The 18,771-nt window shown below is 55.6% G+C and overlaps 11 protein-coding genes across 11 annotated transcripts; 5 read left to right on the top strand and 6 right to left on the bottom strand.

The window, feature by feature from the left end:
* Positions 1-16: 16 nt before the first annotated feature.
* IWZ02DRAFT_201694 (uncharacterized protein) lies at positions 17-1,092 on the top strand. Its single transcript, XM_066762574.1, has one exon. The coding sequence runs from the start codon at positions 165-167 to the stop codon at positions 975-977; it is 813 nt and encodes a 270-aa protein (XP_066624387.1). The 5' UTR covers positions 17-164; the 3' UTR covers positions 978-1,092.
* Positions 1,093-2,010: 918 nt separating this feature from the next.
* Positions 2,011-3,222, bottom strand: IWZ02DRAFT_374671 (Fibrillarin-domain-containing protein; the record flags this gene model as incomplete). Its single annotated transcript, XM_066764774.1, has 5 exons — positions 2,011-2,411; positions 2,462-2,554; positions 2,607-2,876; positions 2,908-3,009; positions 3,120-3,222. 5 exons carry the CDS (start codon positions 3,220-3,222, stop codon positions 2,011-2,013), a joined length of 969 nt encoding a protein of 322 aa, XP_066624386.1.
* A 215-nt stretch (positions 3,223-3,437) lies between these two features.
* Positions 3,438-4,683, top strand: IWZ02DRAFT_446112 (60S ribosomal protein uL22). Its single transcript, XM_066767207.1, has 4 exons — positions 3,438-3,517; positions 3,627-3,840; positions 3,953-4,140; positions 4,195-4,683. The coding sequence occupies exons 1-4, from the start codon at positions 3,515-3,517 to the stop codon at positions 4,348-4,350; spliced, it is 561 nt and encodes a 186-aa protein (XP_066624385.1). The 5' UTR covers positions 3,438-3,514; the 3' UTR covers positions 4,351-4,683.
* On the bottom strand, positions 4,684-6,327 carry IWZ02DRAFT_446108 (histidine phosphatase superfamily). The gene is made up of 4 exons (XM_066767206.1): positions 6,225-6,327; positions 5,763-6,043; positions 4,981-5,481; positions 4,684-4,919 (listed from the first exon to the last, which is right to left on the bottom strand). Exons 1-4 carry the CDS (start codon positions 6,258-6,260, stop codon positions 4,805-4,807), a joined length of 933 nt encoding a protein of 310 aa, XP_066624384.1. The 5' UTR covers positions 6,261-6,327; the 3' UTR covers positions 4,684-4,804.
* A 363-nt stretch (positions 6,328-6,690) lies between these two features.
* IWZ02DRAFT_373889 (40S ribosomal protein uS8) lies at positions 6,691-7,284 on the bottom strand (the record flags this gene model as incomplete). Its single annotated transcript, XM_066764730.1, has 2 exons — positions 6,691-6,950; positions 7,152-7,284. 2 exons carry the CDS (start codon positions 7,282-7,284, stop codon positions 6,691-6,693), a joined length of 393 nt encoding a protein of 130 aa, XP_066624383.1.
* Positions 7,285-7,956: 672 nt separating this feature from the next.
* On the top strand, positions 7,957-9,082 carry IWZ02DRAFT_201423 (uncharacterized protein). Its single transcript, XM_066762573.1, has 2 exons — positions 7,957-8,727; positions 8,776-9,082. The coding sequence occupies exons 1-2, from the start codon at positions 8,105-8,107 to the stop codon at positions 8,951-8,953; spliced, it is 801 nt and encodes a 266-aa protein (XP_066624382.1). The 5' UTR covers positions 7,957-8,104; the 3' UTR covers positions 8,954-9,082.
* Positions 9,083-9,877: 795 nt separating this feature from the next.
* On the top strand, positions 9,878-10,902 carry IWZ02DRAFT_431389 (uncharacterized protein; the record flags this gene model as incomplete). Its single annotated transcript, XM_066766160.1, has 4 exons — positions 9,878-10,126; positions 10,162-10,221; positions 10,270-10,509; positions 10,597-10,902. The coding sequence occupies 4 exons, from the start codon at positions 9,878-9,880 to the stop codon at positions 10,900-10,902; spliced, it is 855 nt and encodes a 284-aa protein (XP_066624381.1).
* Positions 10,903-11,543: 641 nt separating this feature from the next.
* IWZ02DRAFT_431388 (uncharacterized protein) lies at positions 11,544-12,215 on the bottom strand (the record flags this gene model as incomplete). The annotated part of the gene is made up of 2 exons (XM_066766159.1): positions 11,544-12,026; positions 12,114-12,215. 2 exons carry the CDS (start codon positions 12,213-12,215, stop codon positions 11,544-11,546), a joined length of 585 nt encoding a protein of 194 aa, XP_066624380.1.
* Positions 12,216-13,625: 1,410 nt separating this feature from the next.
* On the top strand, positions 13,626-15,338 carry IWZ02DRAFT_468450 (high affinity methionine permease; the record flags this gene model as incomplete). The annotated part of the gene is made up of 3 exons (XM_066768633.1): positions 13,626-13,819; positions 13,880-14,139; positions 14,188-15,338. 3 exons carry the CDS (start codon positions 13,626-13,628, stop codon positions 15,336-15,338), a joined length of 1,605 nt encoding a protein of 534 aa, XP_066624379.1.
* A 327-nt stretch (positions 15,339-15,665) lies between these two features.
* Positions 15,666-17,477, bottom strand: IWZ02DRAFT_416218 (zinc-binding dehydrogenase). The gene is made up of 2 exons (XM_066765784.1): positions 16,880-17,477; positions 15,666-16,823 (listed from the first exon to the last, which is right to left on the bottom strand). The coding sequence occupies exons 1-2, from the start codon at positions 17,106-17,108 to the stop codon at positions 15,883-15,885; spliced, it is 1,170 nt and encodes a 389-aa protein (XP_066624378.1). The 5' UTR covers positions 17,109-17,477; the 3' UTR covers positions 15,666-15,882.
* Positions 17,478-17,480: 3 nt separating this feature from the next.
* Positions 17,481-18,739, bottom strand: IWZ02DRAFT_446086 (Sin3 associated polypeptide p18-domain-containing protein). Its single transcript, XM_066767205.1, has one exon. The coding sequence runs from the start codon at positions 18,535-18,537 to the stop codon at positions 17,719-17,721; it is 819 nt and encodes a 272-aa protein (XP_066624377.1). The 5' UTR covers positions 18,538-18,739; the 3' UTR covers positions 17,481-17,718.
* Positions 18,740-18,771: the final 32 nt, after the last annotated feature.

Here is an 18,771-nt window from a genome sequence, read left to right as displayed (position 1 = left end):
TTCACGCGAATAACTTTTTTGCACGGCGCGCGTCACACGCAGCACGCAGAGTGAGCCGGCGGACGACTTGTAAAAAGGAAATCACTCTTCACCAGCCTTTCCACCGCTGCGCAACTCCCAAACAACACGATCCCAACACCAGTCCCAGCGTCCAGAGTCTCAAGATGGCACGAACGAAGAACGTTCGAAATCTGCTGAAGAGGGCGAAAAGAAAAGAGACAAAAATCGCTCCGCCCGCGTATAACAAGCCGGAAACGAAGAAGAACGACGTGCGCCGCGACTACGAGTTCGAAGACGGCGACGACCAGATGTGGCATGCGCAGTGGTGTCTGGACTCGTGGAACAAGCCCGGATCGAAGACGCTCTTGCTGTTCCAATGGAAGTGCCAGGATGAACCGACTTGGGAACCGTTCGAGGGTCATAATGAGGACAGCTGTCTCGCTGCCGATTTCTTCGTAAGTCGACGCGCGAACCTGAAACCCCCCTCAACACCTGAGGTTATCAGTCCTAACCCTTCTCACAGCACTGGCTTCCCGACCGCCCTCGCCCTACAGGTTGGAAGCCGCCGGTCGGCTGGGAGGTCCCAGAGACGCGCCCGCCGATCGAGTGGTTCAAGGCCGAGGAGGCAGCTCGCGAGAATTGGCCGCAGCTGTGGGAGCCCAAGACCTTGGAGGCGAAGCTCAGAATCCTGGAGCCGAAGTCCAGAAGCCAGGAGACAAAGTCCAGATGCCAGGCATCGAAGCGAGGAAGACAGCGGAAGGCTCATTCTCGCGCCCGTTCCAATGCTACGATCAAAGCTCATGGAGCAAAGAAGAAGCCGGTCCACGATTCTTCTAGAAAGAGCACCTCGAACAGCGCGTTGTTGGATTCTGAGAAAGGCTTGTCATTCGCTGAGCTTGAGTCGAAATGGGCCAGGCGCGAGGCAAGAAGGAGGAAACCATGAGAGGCATGACGTCGCGTCAAACGACATAGGGTAACCGATCTTCTTGTTTGGCCAGCTCTTTGCTGCCAAACACTCGATTTCCACCAACAAACAAGCCACGGAGCATAAAGGGCTGGAAAGGGTCAGTTCGTACCTAATGACACAGTCTCTGAGTTGACGAAGGAGAAGCTGATCTAAACGTGCTTAGTGATCATTATCGATGGCAGCAAGTGTCAAAATCTCCAGACCGATGCGGAAAGCCACCTGTCCACAAACACCTCCTCAGCTTCTTAATCACGACAAACTCGCAAAAAAAGGGGAGCCGCCATCCTCTCACACTTGTCGTAAGCCCTCGATTTTCACGCGACAACGGCTTGAATTATGCCCTCTTCAACCAGTCGATTTACTCATTTCATTTCTTTTTTTGATACGCCGTCAGTTTTGGTTCAAACGATACCCCATTCCAGAACGGCAGGAGGATGGTCATCCTTTTCTGTGCGGCATGTGGGAACAACTGCTCTGGGTTCGGATAAATTTTTTTTTTCTCTCCGCCTCTTCGCTTTTCTCTCCTTCGAACGGCGTAAACAAAGGAAGACGGACGATTCGGACTGCGATTACGGGTTGTGGTCACGGACCGAACAGTCTCTTGCTGGTTGGTAATGAGTTCGAAAATTAGTGGTGGATGAATCTGGAGCGTTTGTCCAATTTTGAGCGCTGAGCTTTTGAGGACTGGTCTAAGAGACGAGTGAGCCTGTCCACGTCGCCTGATTTTAGTCAGCTTGATTCAGCCCGGAAAATCGGCAGCAATTTGATCAACATCACTTGGACATGCTGCGAGTGAAGTAAATGACGAGACAAAAACATGAACTGGCAGAGGAAATTGGCTTCAGATTCGATACAGCCAGCGTAGCTCATTCACCACTTTAACGCCCTGAACTCCTAGAGCCAACTTTACACCCTGGTGAAAAAAATCAATGCCCCATGGCCAGGAAACCGCAGCCTCCGAGTACGACACTTTTGCGATGCGTCATGCTGATTAGCCCTTTTAAAGAAATCCGATACCCAGGAAGACGAATCAATCACCGCAATCAACCGTGACGCTGGTAGACAGCGCTGACCATGGCGTGATCTCTCTCGAAGGGCTCAAGGGTGAGCTGCTCCTTGGGCTTGATGCGCTCCTCACGGAGCTTCTGGACCTCGCGGGCAAAGACCTGCTCGGCGGGCGCTGTGCTGTCGATGCAGTTGGCCTTGATAGAGACCATAACACCACCACCATGCTTGAGGAACAAGTGGGCGTTCAGACCGACGATACGGGCCTGGTCGGGCTGGGCAACGTCGGCAAAGATGGCGTCGACCATAGAGACCAGCATGCGGTACTTGAGGGGGTGACGGGCGTCCTCGACAATAGGAATGACATTGGTGCGGTGAGTGGCCATGTTGACAAGGTCACGTCCAGAACGGTGGGAGAACTCGACAGCGTAGACAGTACCTAGTCAAAGTCAATATCATGGATGTCTGAGTCTCGGCAGAATGACTTACCAGTGGGGCCAACAATGTCAGCAACGTGCGAAACACTGGTTCCGGAGGCAGCACCAAGGTAAAGCACCTTGCTGCCAGGCTTCATGTAGATATCTGTCTTCATTAGCCCTACAATTTGGCAGATCTGTTGTTGTTTCCTTCTTACCAGCCATTCCACCAAGGATACCGGCCGCCAACTTTGACCTGAAAGGGTTCCACACTCTGTACTCGGTCGTGCTCGCCTCGCCGTTGGCACCGGTGGCATTCTCAGCGCCGGCGTTGGGAATTTGGATGCGCTTCTCGCCGTAAACGCTCTCGCCGGGAGTCAAGTTCTTGGTCAAGAGCAAGTCTTCCTTGCCGCGACCGACGAAGACACCCTCGTGCCTGTGGGGCTCGACGATGACCTTGGCACCACCTAGTCGGCAATTAGCACCTCCTCTCACACCGTACTTATAGAATCAACTCACCCCTGGCACCAGGCTTGCCGCCTCCACGTCCACCACGCGCGCCGCCTCTGGGACCGCCACGGCCACCGCGAGCGGGACCACCACGTCCGCCGCCAAAGCCGCCTGCAAATAGTCAGCCATGAGTCCTGAAAAATTCATTTCTACTGTGAATCGATCAAGATGAATGCGGCGTGCAGGACAAAACGGCGAGAATAAACAAGAGAGAATCGTACCTCTAGCACCGCCGCGACCGCCTCCACGCGGAGCGCCGCGTCCTCCACGGGCTCCAGCACCACCGCGGGGGGCACCACGTCCGCCTCTTGGGGTAAATGCCATTTTTAGGATTTGAAAGGGAGAAACTCGCGTCGGAAGAGCTCAAAGACGAGAGCGAGCGAGCAGCGATCGATGTTGGGGACTTCGCGATGGTCGAAGCTTGGCTATGGAAAAAGTTCTTGACGGAGCCGCAGCTCCTGCCCGCCGTGCTAGCCTAAGCGAGTCTTGGCCCTAGCGCCCACGGTCCGCCGCCCGGGCAAAAATCGCAACACCGACGACCTACCTCGCCTCTGCTCAGCGAGACGACCAACCACCCCGTCAATCCCACAGGACCTATCGACACCCGACCGCCACGATGGTGAGCACTCCCGGCCCGCGAATCGCTTGAGCTTCAGAGCCCGCAATTTCTGAGCGACGACGACACACAATCAAGCGCACGAGAGCTAACGCAGGCTCTCCATTTCTAGGTCCGCTACGCTGCCACCCACATCGACTCCGCAAAGAGCGCTCGCGCTCGTGGTTCCTACCTCCGCGTCTCCTTCAAGAACACCCGGGAAACCGCCCAGGCCATCAACGGCTGGAAGCTCGACCGTGCCACCAAGTACCTCGAGAATGTCACCGAGAAGGCTGAGGCCGTCCCCATGAGGAGGTACGCTGGCAGCACTGGCCGCTGCGCTCAGGGTGAGTCTTGTCTGCTGGCAGAATGGGAATTTTATCGTTGGCTTCGGTCATGGGAAATGGAAATGGGACACAATCAAAAACATGGACAATTACTGAGACGGCGCAACAACAGGCAAGCAGTTCGGTGTCTCCAAGGCCCGCTGGCCCGTCAAGTCCGCCGAGTTCCTTCTCGGTCTCCTCAAGAACGCTGAGGCCAACGCCGACACCAAGGGCCTCGACACCAGCAACCTCATCGTCAAGCACATCCAGGTCAACCAGGCCCCTAAGCAGAGGAGGCGCACTTACCGTGCGCACGGTCGCGTATGTTGGGCAAATTCGGGGAAAACGCAAGCTACGGAACTGACAAAATTTCAGATCAACCCCTACATGTCCAACCCCTGCCACATCGAGCTGATCCTCACCGAGGGCGAGGAGGTCGTCCAGAAGTCCCCTCAGGTTGTCCACCGTGAGGAGGCTCGCCTCAACTCCAGGCAGCGTGGTCTCCGTGTCCGCCAGGCCATCACTGCTTAAACGGTTTTCGTGGGGTGGTTCGGGAAATGAAGCGGACAAAATGGGGGTTTACGGGACCTAGAGTCGGTGTTTCGAGAGTCTTTTGAGGTCGGATGGATGCATGGGCAACACATGCGCTTTTTTCACCTCACTCGAGGTCTACGATATCACGTTGCTAAAAAATCGATTCGACCAATTGGACTCTGCGATCCTGCGCCAGTAGTGACAGGTCGCTGCCCAAATCTACGAGATGGCAAGCCGAGTATGGATGTGGTGAAGTGTAGAAGTGCATTTGCGGCTGCTTGTTGGAGCACCTGCGGGTCAAGTGTATGTACTATCAAAACGAAGACAAGTCTGTTCCCGTACCCATCTATGCTCTGCTCCTCGTAGCCTCCGAGGTATCACTCCGTGCCGGAAAAGGTGAAGCCATGCCATTTTCAACGCCGCATCCTGTTGTCACAAGACAAACTTCCGCTCACAACTTGGAGGCGTCTGCTGCGGAGCTGGTGGACGGGATCGGCTCGCCCGTGTTTATCTTGTCATTGAACGCATTGGGATCAGTCAAGAAAGCCTCGTCGCCGGAGAATTTCCTATGACGCCATCAGCAAACGGTACTCAAACCACACAACAGAAGAAGGATATCAAACTCACCAGCCTCTCTCCTCGCCGCCGCTCAAGAAGCTGCAGTCGCCGTTGACGGTGCAGTCCCATCCGCCACCGACGCCGCGGCCATCCCTCCACGGCACGCGGGGAATGTCGTGCGGCTTGCTAACGTCCCACCTCTCGACGTCGATCTGGCCGGCGGTGCCGCGGCGGTCGAAGCGGCTCAGCGCGCAGGTGAAGCACTTGAAGTCCTCTTCGCCCTCGTCGGGCGGCATGCGGCCCGTCAGCGTGCGGCCGATGGCAATCATGCTGGCGGCGTGGGTGCAGATGAGCAGCGTGCGCGGACCGCGCGGGTCGGCGTCCAGCTCCTCGATGATGCGGTGCAGCGTGTATGCGATGCGGTCGTGCAGGTCTGGGATCGACTCGCCGTTGGTCGACGGCACCAGCAGCGGGTTGTAGTCCTCGTCCAGCAGCGTGGGGAAGTGCGTCGAGAGGACGGCGAGCGGCGCTGGGGAGGGGTGGTCGAAGCGGGCGAGGCCGTAGAATTCACTGTGTCGGCATGCTCATTAGCACATGATCCAATATGTTCTTCATGGTCTTGTTCGCGATCCCGGAGCATTCGTGTCCTGACGCGTCCGCGCTTCTGGAGCATTCGTGTTTTGAGGCGTGCGCGACCTTGGAGCATTCGAGCCCTGAGGTGTGCGCGATCCTGGAGCATTCGTGTCCTGCGCCATGCCGTGCGCGCCTCTAGAGCATTCGTGCCCTGAGGCGTGCGCGACCTTGAAGCGTTCGCGCGCTGTGCTTCGTTGTAGACAAGGGCTGCCACATACCCAAGACCGTTCTCAACCTTGATGTCCTGGCCGGCCAGTCGACCTCCTTCACCAAACAATTTCTCGGCCGTGGGCTTTAACGTTTGCAGGCAGCGGTAGAAGGGACTAGAATAGATGGCGTCGATGGGAGGGTCTAGCGATAGTAGCTTCTCGGCCAACTCCGCTGCTTGGTGCTCGCCATAACTAGCAAGCGCTGGGTCTGAAGGGATGCCCGTCGGTGTCGTTATAATGTTGGACTTGTATTCGCCGGTGTTAGGGTTAACAACCCAGTTCATGCGAAACTATAAAATGCGATGACGGTTAATCTATGGTATTCTTTGCGGTTATAAGGGCCTGTTAAGTAAACTCGCAGGTCGCAGGCATCGCGAGTCCGCGGCCCTGGGCTGGATGCGGGGACTAGGGTCCTGTCGATCTGCTGGCTCTGTAGGGCTGAAGCATGAATAAATGTGCTGGGTGACTTACTCCGTGCCGCACAACGTATATGGTTTCTAGGACCATCTTGCACCTGTCGGGGGTTTGTCTTGGTGTTTAGTGTTGATCTGTCTCGGCGGAGCAGATGGTATTGTTCCGGCTAAAGCCAAAGGAGAGAGCGAAGCACTGCCTCGGTTCAACACCACGCTTTTACACTTTACCAGTTAAATTAGAATGAGTAAGTCATGGATGGCTCGATCATTTACCGATTTCTGGCGGATGAGAGGCTACGGGTTTTAGGCCAACCGTTTAAGGCTTGACGTCACTTGAGCAGAGAATTCAAGAGAACTTGAAATTAATGGAGTGAACGGCCTGAGTTCGGTCGTAATGTGGGTTGCATTTCTATTTCAGAATTCGATGCGCTTGACGCAATACTGGCACGCGTTCACCGATCCTTATGCTTTTTTTGACCCCCTTGATATCCTTTTTTCCCAGCCCCCTGGAGCTAGCCAACATTCTAGTAGAAGAAACCAAGAATCTTGCCAGCAACGTGCTTCCTCCTGGCCTCCTCGTGGTCCATGATACCGGCAGAGGTGGTGAGGACGATGCAGCCGAATTGACGCGAGGGAAGGAGCTTGACGACCCACTTCTCGAGGTCGCGGAGCTGGACGTTGTAGCGGGGGCTGATGACGCCGGTCTTGTTGATGCGGCCGTTGAGCTGGACGACGATCTTGCCGTTGCGGTGGTCGTCGACCTCCTCGAACTCGCCAATGTAGCCTGCAATCGAGTTGTTAGCGGTTTGTTGCGAAAGATTAAACGTTGAAAATCACGGAGAATCAGAGAACGTGTAAGATCTTCGCAGATTCCATCTTTCGGGCACTTAAAGGCCAATGGTTGTGGGGCATTCTCAACCAGTGGCTAGTTATCAACCCGATTATAAAGAAAATGCAAAGAGATGTGTGCCGAATTGGTACGTACCGTGCTTTTGCATGACCTGGAGGAACTTTACGATGACCTTGGACGAGGGCCTGATCAGGACCTGACGCTTGCCGGCCTTCTCGGCATTGTTGATGGCGTTGAGGGCGTCGTTGAGCACGCTGGTCTTGACCATTTTGACGGTTGCAAGAGATTCTCGAGTGGCTCTTGGCTAACTGAGGTATCTGCAAGCGGAGAGAAACATTAGCCTTCAGCAGCCCCAGAGCGCAAAGAGTGCCCCTAGGTAACGAGACCAAAAGGGTTCTTCAGCTCGCATCGCGAAGGGGGAAGCGTATCAAGGCGCGCGCCTGGGCATATCCAGCCCGGCCGGCTATGATTGCTTCCTCCTGGCTACCTGAAGGGCACTCCCATTGCGAAATAAGACATACCTCGAAGAGGACGGGATGGGGTTGTCGAAGCGTGCTGGTCGTAGGTTATCGGCGGCGCGAAGTTGAAGTTTGCATCGCGAGATCATTTTCGCGGTGCGCTCGCTTAGCAAGGCCCGAGCGTCGGTGCTAAGATAGCGATAAGAGATCTCCCGGTCTGCCGTGTTGCTCCGCATTGGGCTGTCTGACTAGAAAAGACGTGGCCGGTCTCTCCCCAATGCTCTCTTGTCTTTCTACGCCTTTGCTGTGGACGATTGAGCTGATGTTGGAGCATTTTCAACGAGATCCATGGAGGCTCTCTCAAAAGTCACTCCTGATTCCCCAAGTCTGATAAATGTGAGGCAAAATGACCCAGGGCATCAATCATCCTCCACGAGCCATGTCCAAGCACCGGCCACAACCTCACAGCTGCCTATCCTACCGCAGCTACACAGCTAGTGATGTCAACTACTTGGTCCTCGGACGAGGGTCCAGTTCATTTAACGCGTCGCTAGCGACTTCGCCTTGAACCATCTCCAACATTTTGGATAACCGCGGCCTTTGCTCTGCTCCACACTCACCATCATCAACATGTCTACTGAAGCTTGCTGCACCTGCGCGTCCCTCCTCTCCAGCATCCCTCCCACCTACGACGAGAAGACGGAGAAGCCAGCTCAGCATGAACGTCGGCTTGACTGTTGCGGACGCGCCATCTGTGCGCGCTGCATGACCGACAACCCGCGATTTGCTACCTATTGTCCTTTCTGTCAAGTGTCATCCTTACCGTCTTCTCTTCCCCAAGGTCTTCGAGATCCGCCAGCGTACTCGCCACCCGCGTCGCCCAGGCCTTCTCACGCAACTCTGGCTCCCGTGGAGATGAACGAAAGGCCTCCGCCATACTCTCCGAGTGATTCCATAGATGCGCCGCAGACCAAGTCAAGTGAGGAGCACGCCCCCGATGTCCTACATTTTGTAGACCCAGACATCGACACCGTTGCCTCCCTTTCCCTAGCGTACGGTGTACCGGTGAATGCGCTTAGGAAAACAAACAACATATTCGCGGACCATTTGCTTGTCGGCCGACGCACTGTTCTGATACCAGGAGAATACTACAAGAGTGGCGTTAGCCTGAGCCCGCGCCCGGTCGAGGGTGAAGAGGAAGAAGCCCGAAAGGCCAAAGTACGGCGGTGGATGGTCGCTTGTAAAGTTGCCGAGTAGGTGAATTTCCCATTCATCAAGAGTATCGCTTACAATGCATCCAGGTATGACATTGCTCTGCTCTACCTCAAGCAACACGACTACTACCTAGATGCTGCCATCGAAGCATTTAAGGAAGACGAGCGATGGGAGAAGGAGAATCCTTTGCGCAAGGGGAAGAATAAAGCAGCCGCTGGACGGAGTAAATGGTCTTTTGGTGGAAGCCTGGCAGGCCAACTCTAAATCGCTGCGAATGTATCCCTTTGACATTTGTCAGTCTCGAAATGCAAACGATCAGTGTTTCAACTGACCTACGGCTGGCGAAAAGGCGAAAGTGCCGATACGTTCTCATTGGAGTCATTGCTTTTTGAGTCGTTGGCATTCGAGGTATTTTCGGCCCACACCCCACACTTTGGAACCGCCAGCCCTATCCTCCTTGGTCTAGTCATCCAAGCGCTCCCTCGGATCTTTGAAGCCCTCATCCGCATTGTGGTGCTCAAACTACTCGAGACCGCATGGGTCGCACACAAGGCCGGACAAGCGCCCACTCATCGTGAGCAACCCACCAATCAGAGCCTCGGACCGCTTTCTTGCAAGCGCTTGGTCAGGACTGCGGTCTTCAAATAGCAACGCAGGAAAATACAGTTCCTTGGTCGCAATCGCTCGCATGCGTTTCACAGGAAAGCCCCTGCAGCTCGCGAATGCTGTCATCCCGCGTCCCTGAAGCTTGATTCGACGGCGAGAGGATCGTTTGGCGCTCAGCACAAGGCTTGACGGCGACCCCGGCAATTTGGCGCCATTTTCGACCCGAATTGATCACTGGAAAAGGGTCATAATCTATTCTGGGTTTCTGGATGCGGTCTTTTTTGTTTGGCGCCCTGTCAAATATTCCGACTTGCAGGTGTTGTGGCGCATCCCGCGCTCACTTAGCCGCTGGTGTGAGCGCGGTGAGAGGTCAACGAGAATGAGGACCGTATAAACGACACAGAGCCCCAGCGACCATCGACGGATATCATCGCTGTGCTGAGCATTCGCTTCCCAAACGACTTTCCTTTCGTCATATCCAGGCACTGTTGATTCTGTGCAATTTCAATTCTGTTCAACTTTCACTCGGAATTTTGGAGATACATTTTTTACTCCTTTATTTCTTCGCAAAAATTTGACAAAATGAAGCTCTCAGGGTTTCAGATGGCGCAAGTGTTTCTCGCAGCGCTCATATTTTGCCTAAGCGTCGCCATCATGGGGACGGCAGGCCACACGCTCCAAGCCTACCGCGGGCAATCTGGCACCAATCCCTGGTGGCTCCCACTATGGAACGAGCACTTCAACGTGCGGGGAACAAATTCGCTGATCGGGTCGGCCGCTCTCTCAACCGTGACGACGCTCGGCTTCATCATCTTATGCTTCGTGCCCAAGGTAAGCCGAAAAACACCAGATGCGACACTTTGCAGTCTCACCACTCGGGCGGTCCGACACAAGCAGAACCACCCTTGAAGAAGAAGCAGGACCAGGTAGCTAATCGGCTGCGCCTCAATCTGGGGCCTTGCGCTCATGTGTAGCTCAATCTCCCCAAACGACCCACGCACTTCGCCTTTACAAGCATTCTGTTGACGCTGCCGTCGGCTTCGGTCTCCCTCTCCATTGTCATTTACGTCCACGTCCTCAACCACGTCAGCCCGCGCACCGAAACGATTCAGACGTGGACCTGCAAGCTCAAGAACCAGCGGCCACTGAACGTCGACGCGGTCGTGCCGAGCGGCGTGAGCAACCACCAGTTTGCGCGGCTGTGTGCTGAGTCGGTATGCATCACATCACCACTTCCCCTTCCCCAACCCATCAAATCTCCTACGAATTTGAGCACGTGCTAATGCCGTCTCCCCGTGCAGAAATTCGCCCACTATACGTCCCTCGTCGTCTTCCTGCTGCAAGCCATCATGCTGGTGGGCGCGGTGCTCGGATGGGTCGTCGACAAGTGGCACGCGCACAAGCACCGCAAGCAGCAGTGGCAGGAGACGAGCTCCGTCGTCGAAATGAGCATGCACCTGGGCCCCAACTCGCGCTCCGACACGGAGAATAGCAGCACTGATGTTGCTGCAGCCGCTGCCGCCAAAGATGAAGAGAGCGGCGGTGTCAGGAAGGAGACGCATGTCTCGGTCCAGCCGCTCAGGAATATGGCGCCTTCGAGGTATTGATTGTGTTGTGTTGTTGACGCCTTGCTGGTTGCCTGCTTGCTTAATTGTTCGCTTTTGTCGATTCCGCGCTTCCGCGAGCGACGCTGTTGGCTGTCGTTTGGCTGCATCGACGTTGTGGAGGAGATCAACAGTCTCAGTGCCTGCTAAACTACCCTTTTCCTCGCCTTCTCCCACCAACAGTCTCATTCCTCGGCTGACGCGTCTGCTTTTGCGTGCGCTGCATAGGTTGACCAGGTCGCTACGCCGCTGGAGGAGACTACGCCCGCGCCGAAACAAATACTGAGCAGATGCGATGGACGGATTGACGGATTCGATTCGAGCCGAGCCGAGAAGTCGGCAACCCCTGATGACGGAGCCCCCTCGTTGACGAGACGGCTTGAATTCGACATCAGTACGTTATGTGATCCATGGGAGCACCTGCTTCTGGCACAATGGATGCCATGGTGATTATGGAGCGTTATTTGATGGATTTTTCGGACGGATTGGCTCACGAGCACTGATTTTTTGCATTGGTAAATCACGAACAGCAAAGCGATGAAACAGTTCAAGAAATCGGCAGATGAAATTCATGCATTCATAACTCGTAGGCGAGTCGCCACTGCCTGCCTTCCCTTCTCATTGCCTCTCAGGTCTTATCCAATCTACTGCCTCTCAGAGGCCAGCTGCTCACTCGACACCGGGAATCTCTCCTCCGCAGCCGGACCTCCCGTATTGCCCCTCTGTCCCACGCTTGCAGATCCATCGCCGAGCTCCTTGTCCAGCCCTCTCTGGCTCTCGAAGCCGGGAACCTTGCCGCACACTGCCTCGCCCTTGTTGCCGACGATGCCGCCCTGTGCCAGGCCGGCCAGGCCGCCGCGCTGGTGGTCACGGTGCTTCTGGCCGTCGTGGCGGAGTTCGGAGCTCGTCTGGCCTGCACCGGGGTGGCCCAGGCCGGTGTGGACGGAGGCGCTCGTGGATCCGGGGATCGTGTCGGCGGCGGATGCGTGTGCGGAACCCGTTGCCGTGTCGGCGGGGTCAGGGTTCGGCTCGTACGTCTTTGATGTTGGTGCTGAGCCAGGTGGGTATGCTTGTGCGTGGAATTCGGGGGCGCGGTCGTTCTCGGAAGCTAGGACGCCGGGCTTGTGCTGGATTGAGTGTAAGCTTGAGTGATTCATCAAGGGGAGAAGGTAAATGAGGGGTCAATGTAACAGGGGTAAAGCAGGGGTACTTACGCCGCCAGTCTCGAGAGGTTCCGAAGGAGGAACACGCGAGCTGAACTCGCCGGGCTGGTTGGAGACGCCCTTGGTTGCGTTCTCGTCTCTGATGGCAGACATGTTGTGGTTGGTGTTTTGGAGTGGTAAAAGTGTTGGTGTTTTTGGAGGAGACGGAGTGATTCGAGATAGTGTGACGAGAGGATTGGTGTGAAGAAAGATGTCAGCTGTAGCAGAGAAGGACTGCAGCTCTCTTGTACCCCGCGTGAGAATGAAGCAGGCGCAATGATGTAAGAGGTTGTTGTTTGCTCCCAGTTTGGCATGTACTCATGGTGCTCTCATGGTGACATCATCCCGCCGCTCACATTCGCTGGACCCGTTGACGGCGCCACACGATTCCAACTTTTCCACCAACTGTTTCTCGATCTTCGATGACATCTCGATCCCAAGTGACACCAATTTTTGATTTTCCATTTCCCGCACTGGGCGGTGCCGGTGTCCCTGATCTCGCCCCTGCGCCTAACCAGGCCCGCACTCTTCAAACCGCGTGTGCGCCACAGCTCTTAACCTGGCTTGTTACACCGCGCGGCAGTATTTCAAACAGCCATTTCGACGTGGGACCATGCTCTCCTGCTTTTGCTTTTGCTTTCGGACCGTCATCATTGCTAATGTCTTACCCTGCCACACGGTCGGCTTACGTTGCAGCAAATACACGCTACCCCATCTACGAATGTGGAAACAGTCAACATGCACAACACAAAGAGTACGGCGGTTGAAACAGAAGCGTTCGTGGTACCAGACTTGAAAGATTCTGGTTGGGGAGCATCCAAGTTTTGGAGCGACGTGGGTGTGGAACATCCATCCGTGGAACTCTATTTATTCCCCAAACACGGTCCGTGGCGCAACGAGTAAGTTGAGCCAGTTTGGCCCCGAAAAGAGAGACTGCGTTCATCATGTTGTCGGGATACGGCAAAACAGCGCAGGGATGTTGGGATATCAGTTACAACGGTAATGGCGCGCGGCGACAATCACTACTTCCAACTCTTCTACCTTGGTCTCCGGGCCCTTGCTTCTTGACCCCAGAACGACACGACCCTCAAAAATAAGCCACTTCCAACCGCTCATGCAGAGTTTCAAACGTGGCCAACAAAATCACCGTTGCGGCAATCCGCTAGTCACGAGTCGACAAGGACTATGGATGCGCAAGCTTCGAGAGTTAGCACGTCATGCCCAAAAAAAAAGTACCGCTACCGCATTCGCAATTCCCAACATACATGGCGATAAGAAGGCTCCCGCGGACCATGTCCCCAACTTTTCATTTCTCTCCCTGGTACGCGTTGCCGTGAGCCGGGCGCCGCGACGACTGTGGATGCCACCATAAACATTATAAGTGTCTACTGCACGCCGTGAGCTAGCAATGGGCCCGACTGCAAGCCATCAAGCTTTTGACTAGGTGCAGCTGCCGAAACTCGAACTAATAAAGGCTGTCTGCCGTGCAAGCTTGACCGTCTGTCCCTATTGCAGTATATAGCAATGGCGAACTTCTTGCAGACTTTCAAACACCCATTTGCCAGCTCAGGTCCAGCAGCGGAAACGTCTTCGACCGCAAACTCATCCGATAATCCAAATGAAGAGCAAAGCCCTCCCGTCGGAGAGTTGGCTCTGTCGGAAACCGCAGCTGGAGGTCTTGGTCGTCACTTGGGGTTGATCTCTACCACCTTTCTTATGTAAGTTTTGGCGAACGCTTGCTCCTCTGAAAATGACTGCAGCTAACACATAATCCACAGAATCGGCCGAATAATAGGAACTGGCATCTTTTCGACTCCATCATCCATCACCGAAAGTGCCGGCAGTGTTGGAGCTGCACTCTTGCTATGGACCCTCGGTCTCCTTCTCAGCTTTGCCGGCCTCTTTATCTGGCTGGAGCTTGGTTGTATGATTCCGCGAAGTGGTGGAGAAAAGCCATATCTCGAGGCAGCATACAAGCATCCAAGGCTTCTCGCGACGACCGTTTTCGCAACTCAAGCCATACTGCTTGGATTCACCGGTATTTCGTGCCCAATGCTCTTCATGCCCACTGTTAACCCCCTATTAGCATCTGGGTGCATCGTGTTCGCTTCCAACGTCATCGTCGCATCAGGAAAGACTGCTACTGAATGGGAAAAACGCGGCATCGCAATTGCGGTCATTACCTTTGTAACGTCCCTCCACACTTTCTTTCCTAGTACCGGAGTCAGAAGCATGAACGTCATTGGTCTTATAAAGATCTTCACACTCTGCTTTATCGTAGTAACCGGCTGGGCTGTACTTGGAGGCTCAAGTTCCAAAATCCCGCATCCGTACGCCAGCTTTCAAAATGCCTTTGCTGGCAGCGCCACAAGCGGCAACCTTTACGCGACGGCCCTATTCAAGGTACTCAACAGCTATACGGGCTGGAGTAACGCGGCCAACGTCCTCAACGAAGTGCGGAACCCGGTGCGCACGCTCAAAATTGCAGGTCCTCTCGGTCTCGGCATCTGTGGCGTGCTATATTTGCTCGCAAACGTGGCATACTTTGCCGTCGGAACCCCCCAGGAGCTGGAAGATTCCGGAGTCACAATCGCAAGCTACTTCATGACCAAAGTCTTCAACACCGCCGGCGCACGCGCTTTGAGCGTGCTAGTCGCCATCTCAGCTCTCGGCAACGTCATGACCGTGACGTTTGCGCAAGCGCGAGTCAACCAGGAACTAGCCAAAGAAGGCGTCATTCCGTTCCCACGATTCTGGGCGAGCTCGTGGCCCTTTGGCTCGCCATCCGCCGGTCTCCTGCTGCACTTCATACCCAGCTTCATCGTCATCGTCGCCATCCCCTTCGGCGACGCATACAACTTCATCGTCGACCTCGAAGGCTATCCCTCCAGCGTCATCAACTTCTTCGTTGTCATCGGTTTCTTCTGGCTGCGCTGGAGCGAACCGCACGCGCCGCGCCCCTTCCGCGTCATGTGGCCCTTAGCCGTCTTCTACCTCGCGGCGCAGTGCTTCTTGCTCACCGCGCCGTTTTTGCGTCCGCCTGGCGGCAAGGGCGACACGAGTCTGCCGTACTGGCTTTACCCCGTGGTTGGAATTTCAATTTTGGTTGCGAGCGTCTTTTATTGGGCCGTGTGGCGCAAGGTGCTGCCGTGGTTGGGCAAGTACAGACTCGAGCCCGTGCATGAGAAGTTGACGGATGGCACCAGGGTTGTCGTGTACAAGAAGTGTCGGGATTGATTTGGAGGAGTTGACCTTGTGGTTTGGCTATCGCAGGGAAAATTTTTTTTTTCTTAACTTTCTTGTTTCATTATTCATATTGACTGTATTGGCCTTGCGTGGCATGCAAACAGTAGGTACTCGGCGTCTCGGCTGCGGCAGATTTCATGTCTTCTTGAATGGGAAATTCTGGGATAGTGGTAGCGCGGTGGAAGGAGGCGGAGGTGATGGCGGTGGCATTAGCTTGAGAGAATGGAAGGGAAATATGATGGGTTGATGATGTAGGAAGTAGTGCTTTGGTCGTGTTTGAATGAAGATGAGAAATTCTTTTGCGCTTGCGCTCTCATGGTGCCTTGTTTACCGCAAAGGGAACATGGGGGTCAGGCAGGGCATGTAGGTACGTACAGTGAATCTCACGGGTACGGAGCTGCTCACTGGTGTGAGCGGATTCAGGGGTCGAGTCAGAGTACAGACGGGCACATATCCAACAAATATCCAACGCACTCATGACTTTCTACGCGAAGTCATCAAAATTGGATTGGAGGCACCAGTTCAACCACACTGCCTACCAAACCAACACAGGCTTGACAACCTCGCCGTTCCCCATTTCCGCCACCGCCTTCCCAAACTCCCGGACGTCCCAAAACTGCACGAGCCGCTCGACCGGAAAGACGCCCTCCCGCCACCAGCGCACCATCTGCGGAATCGACTCGGCGGTCCGGCAATGTCCCTGCACCGCACCGCGGTACGTCTTGCCGCTGACCATGAACGACTGCATGTGGAGGCTTAGCACGGCGTCAGGAAGGCCGGTGCCAACCTGGATGACGCGCCCCATGTAGCGCGTGCCATCGAGCAGCGCAGCGACGAGAGCCGGCGACGCGGACGTGTCGATGCAGACGGTTGCGCCCAGGCCCTCCGTCGCGTCGCGTATCGCCTGCGACACCTGGGCCGGCGCGAGACCGCCGCCGCCGCTGCTCGTGTCAATCGTGTGCGTGGCTCCGAGAGACCGGGCGAGCTCCAGACGCGAGGGCACGCGGTCGATGCCCACGATTGCCTTGCAGCCGCGCATCTTGGCCGCCATGACGGCAGCCAGCCCGACGCCGCCCATGCCCAGAATGGCGATGCTGTCGCTCGGGCCGGCCGCGGCGACGTTGATGACAGTGCCGCTGCCCGTCTGCAGGCCGCAGCCGAGCGGCGCGAGGAGCTGGAGGTCGGCGCGCGAGAGGTTGAGGTCTGAAACGTTGACGACGCTTTTGGACGAGACGACTGTGTGCTTTGCGAAGCTGCTCTGCCCGAAGAAGCGCCCGTGGATGCTGTCGTTTGCGGCGTCTGGCTTCGAGAAGGCGGGCTCGCCGACAAAGTTGATTTCAAAGAAGCGCGTGCAGTGCGATGGGGGCCCTGTGAGGCAGACGTGGCAGCTGCCGCAGTAGGCAAAGGAGAGGAGTACGGCGTCGCCTGGTTGGACGTTCGTGACGGCGCTTCCGACTCGAGTCACGTAGCCAGATCCTACGCTATGGTGAGTTTGTAGTCTTTCAATCACAATGGAAGGCTCCTTGACACACCTTCGTGCCCGAGGACGCGCGGATAGAAGACGGCAGGCACGCCTTGGTCATCTCTCGTATTGCCGCAATGGAGGTCGGTGTGGCAGATTCCAGACGCGACAATCTCGACAACGACCTCGTCTTCTCGAGGCTCTCTGAGCGTGACATCTTCAATTGCCCATTTGCCCTCGGAGAATGGCCCTCGAGACACAAGAGCTTGCGTCTTGATTGGAGAAGCTTGGCCTGCCATTGTTCAAAGCGGTAATCGAACTCGCAATGGGTGGCGCTTTTGAGGTCTTGACACGTCCAAGCCAGTTGGTTTGAGGCGCTTTCTTTTGGTACGAAACATTGCGAGAAATTAGGGTCGTTCAGGATTGCCAGAATGCGGTAGTAGTGGGGTTACAGCTTATCGCAGCAGTTGTAGTTGGAGCGTAGAGCAAGTGCAGGGATGCGGGCGCGCCGTCGGCTCGATGTGCATGGATCCGGGCGGCGCGTCTCTGAACACTCCCGTCCCGGTCCACGGAGCAGCTGTCAGTTGGGTTGCGAATTGGTTTTAGCTGTGGAGCTTTCGCAGACTACCTTCCACAAATCAGTGTCAGCAGATAAGAATGTGGAGCCAAAGAGACTAAAGACGTCTGTGGTATCCGAATCAATATTTTGGTCTCCTGTAGGGGATAAATAATTAATCAGGAAGCTAAGTTCGAACTGTTGGTTCAGCACAGGTTTCATACCCGCGGTTTGCTCCCAAAAAACGCCTTGCATGCAGGTCCGGATATTTCAACAGGGACCAAAAGAGCTCACTCTTGTTCGCGCCGACCCTAAGCACTTTCCCTCCAAGACATCAAGTTTTGCAATCCAGATCAATACGGCCGCGGGCGTCCTCGTCCCCTTCCGTACGGTGCTGGTTCCCCTCTTGGAATTTCGCCTCTCCTCCACTCTCCAATTGGCACACCACCACCCATCCTGCCTCCATCGTACCTTGGCCCCGGACCACGGCGTCCATAGCCACCTCCTCCGTACCTGTCACCGAACCCATTCTCCCTGCCCCCTGGCCCTCTGCCACCATAGTCCCTCGAAGGCGGCGGTCCATATCCACGGCTTGCAGGCACGGGAGGCGGGCCAGTCGCGACGCTTCCATCGGGTCCAGGTGGTAAGATACAACATGATACGTAGTCGCCAATGACGAAGCGCGCGTCGGCCAGCGTCTTGTCGGCATCGCCTTCGAGTCGATCGAGAGCAGCTGCTGCGGCCGCGCGAGATGTTGGCAGTTCGACGTCATCCTCTTCCACACCAGGTCCCCCGCCTCCAATGATTACACTTCCTAGCCCCTTGCTCAGATAGCGTCCCGGCGGCACGTTGCCATTATCTGCGCCACGTCCACCTCCTGTAGCAGCCATGGCGGCGCCTTTGGTGTCGGGAAAAATGAGGCGAAAGGAGAGGCGCGTTCCAATAGCAGGTGAAGGAAGTAGCGACGGCAAAGCCGTCACGAGTAGATGCGTCAGTTCGCGTAGGGTACATGACGGCCAGGTATAGATTTGGAGATGAGGCGGAGGAGGGCTGTGCGCGTAGGGGCTGAATTCCTCAAGACGATGGAAAGCGCTTTGTCGGTAGAAAAGCTTGAGAAGAAAGGGTGTCGTTGTCTGGCGGTCAATCTTTGCGGCGGGCGTTGTAGTCGCCATGGTTCCAATTGGCCGTGGGTTTTTTGGATCAGGCTCTGGGTTGACGCGTGTGACGGACGAGATTTGGTGGAGGAGAAGTTGATTCTAGCGCATTGAATGGTGTGAGAGGCAAGGCGAAGTTGGAAGATGTCGTTCGGGCGATTGGGAAGTAGAGGGCGAGGTTTGTTGCGCAATGGTTGGACGGTGTTGAAGGAACAGCTCGTCGCGTGTCGCGGCGCGGAAAGGAACGCAGCT

Source organism: Phyllosticta citriasiana (genome assembly GCF_038021145.1).
Source record: "Phyllosticta citriasiana strain CBS 120426 chromosome Unknown IWZ02scaffold_4, whole genome shotgun sequence".
NCBI classification, from domain to species: domain Eukaryota; kingdom Fungi; phylum Ascomycota; class Dothideomycetes; order Botryosphaeriales; family Phyllostictaceae; genus Phyllosticta; species Phyllosticta citriasiana.
Note: the sequence above shows the minus strand (reverse complement) of the source record. Positions and strands in the feature narration are given on the sequence as shown.

What these genes read in the sequence shown, in the direction of transcription:
- IWZ02DRAFT_446086 (XM_066767205.1), bottom strand. Translation starts at nt 18,537, where the DNA reads ATGGCGACTACAACGCCCGCCGCAAAGATTGACCGCCAGACAACGACA.
- IWZ02DRAFT_201694 (XM_066762574.1), top strand. Translation starts at nt 165, where the DNA reads ATGGCACGAACGAAGAACGTTCGAAATCTGCTGAAGAGGGCGAAAAGA.
- IWZ02DRAFT_446108 (XM_066767206.1), bottom strand. Translation starts at nt 6,260, where the DNA reads ATGGTCCTAGAAACCATATACGTTGTGCGGCACGGA. An exon ending in TATACGTTGTGCGGCACGGA is followed by an intron (nt 6,044 to 6,224) that starts GTAAGTCACCCA and finishes CGCATTTTATAG; the next exon opens with TTTCGCATGAACTGGGTTGT. An exon ending in AAGGTTGAGAACGGTCTTGG is followed by an intron (nt 5,482 to 5,762) that starts GTATGTGGCAGC and finishes ATGCCGACACAG; the next exon opens with TGAATTCTACGGCCTCGCCC.
- IWZ02DRAFT_416218 (XM_066765784.1), bottom strand. Translation starts at nt 17,108, where the DNA reads ATGGCAGGCCAAGCTTCTCCAATCAAGACGCAAGCTCTTGTGTCTCGA. An exon ending in GCGCGTCCTCGGGCACGAAG is followed by an intron (nt 16,824 to 16,879) that starts GTGTGTCAAGGA and finishes ACCATAGCGTAG; the next exon opens with GATCTGGCTACGTGACTCGA.
- IWZ02DRAFT_446112 (XM_066767207.1), top strand. An exon ending in CACTGGCCGCTGCGCTCAGG is followed by an intron (nt 3,841 to 3,952) that starts GTGAGTCTTGTC and finishes GCGCAACAACAG; the next exon opens with GCAAGCAGTTCGGTGTCTCC. An exon ending in CTTACCGTGCGCACGGTCGC is followed by an intron (nt 4,141 to 4,194) that starts GTATGTTGGGCA and finishes ACAAAATTTCAG; the next exon opens with ATCAACCCCTACATGTCCAA.
- IWZ02DRAFT_201423 (XM_066762573.1), top strand. Translation starts at nt 8,105, where the DNA reads ATGTCTACTGAAGCTTGCTGCACCTGCGCGTCCCTCCTCTCCAGCATC. An exon ending in GTCGCTTGTAAAGTTGCCGA is followed by an intron (nt 8,728 to 8,775) that starts GTAGGTGAATTT and finishes CAATGCATCCAG; the next exon opens with GTATGACATTGCTCTGCTCT.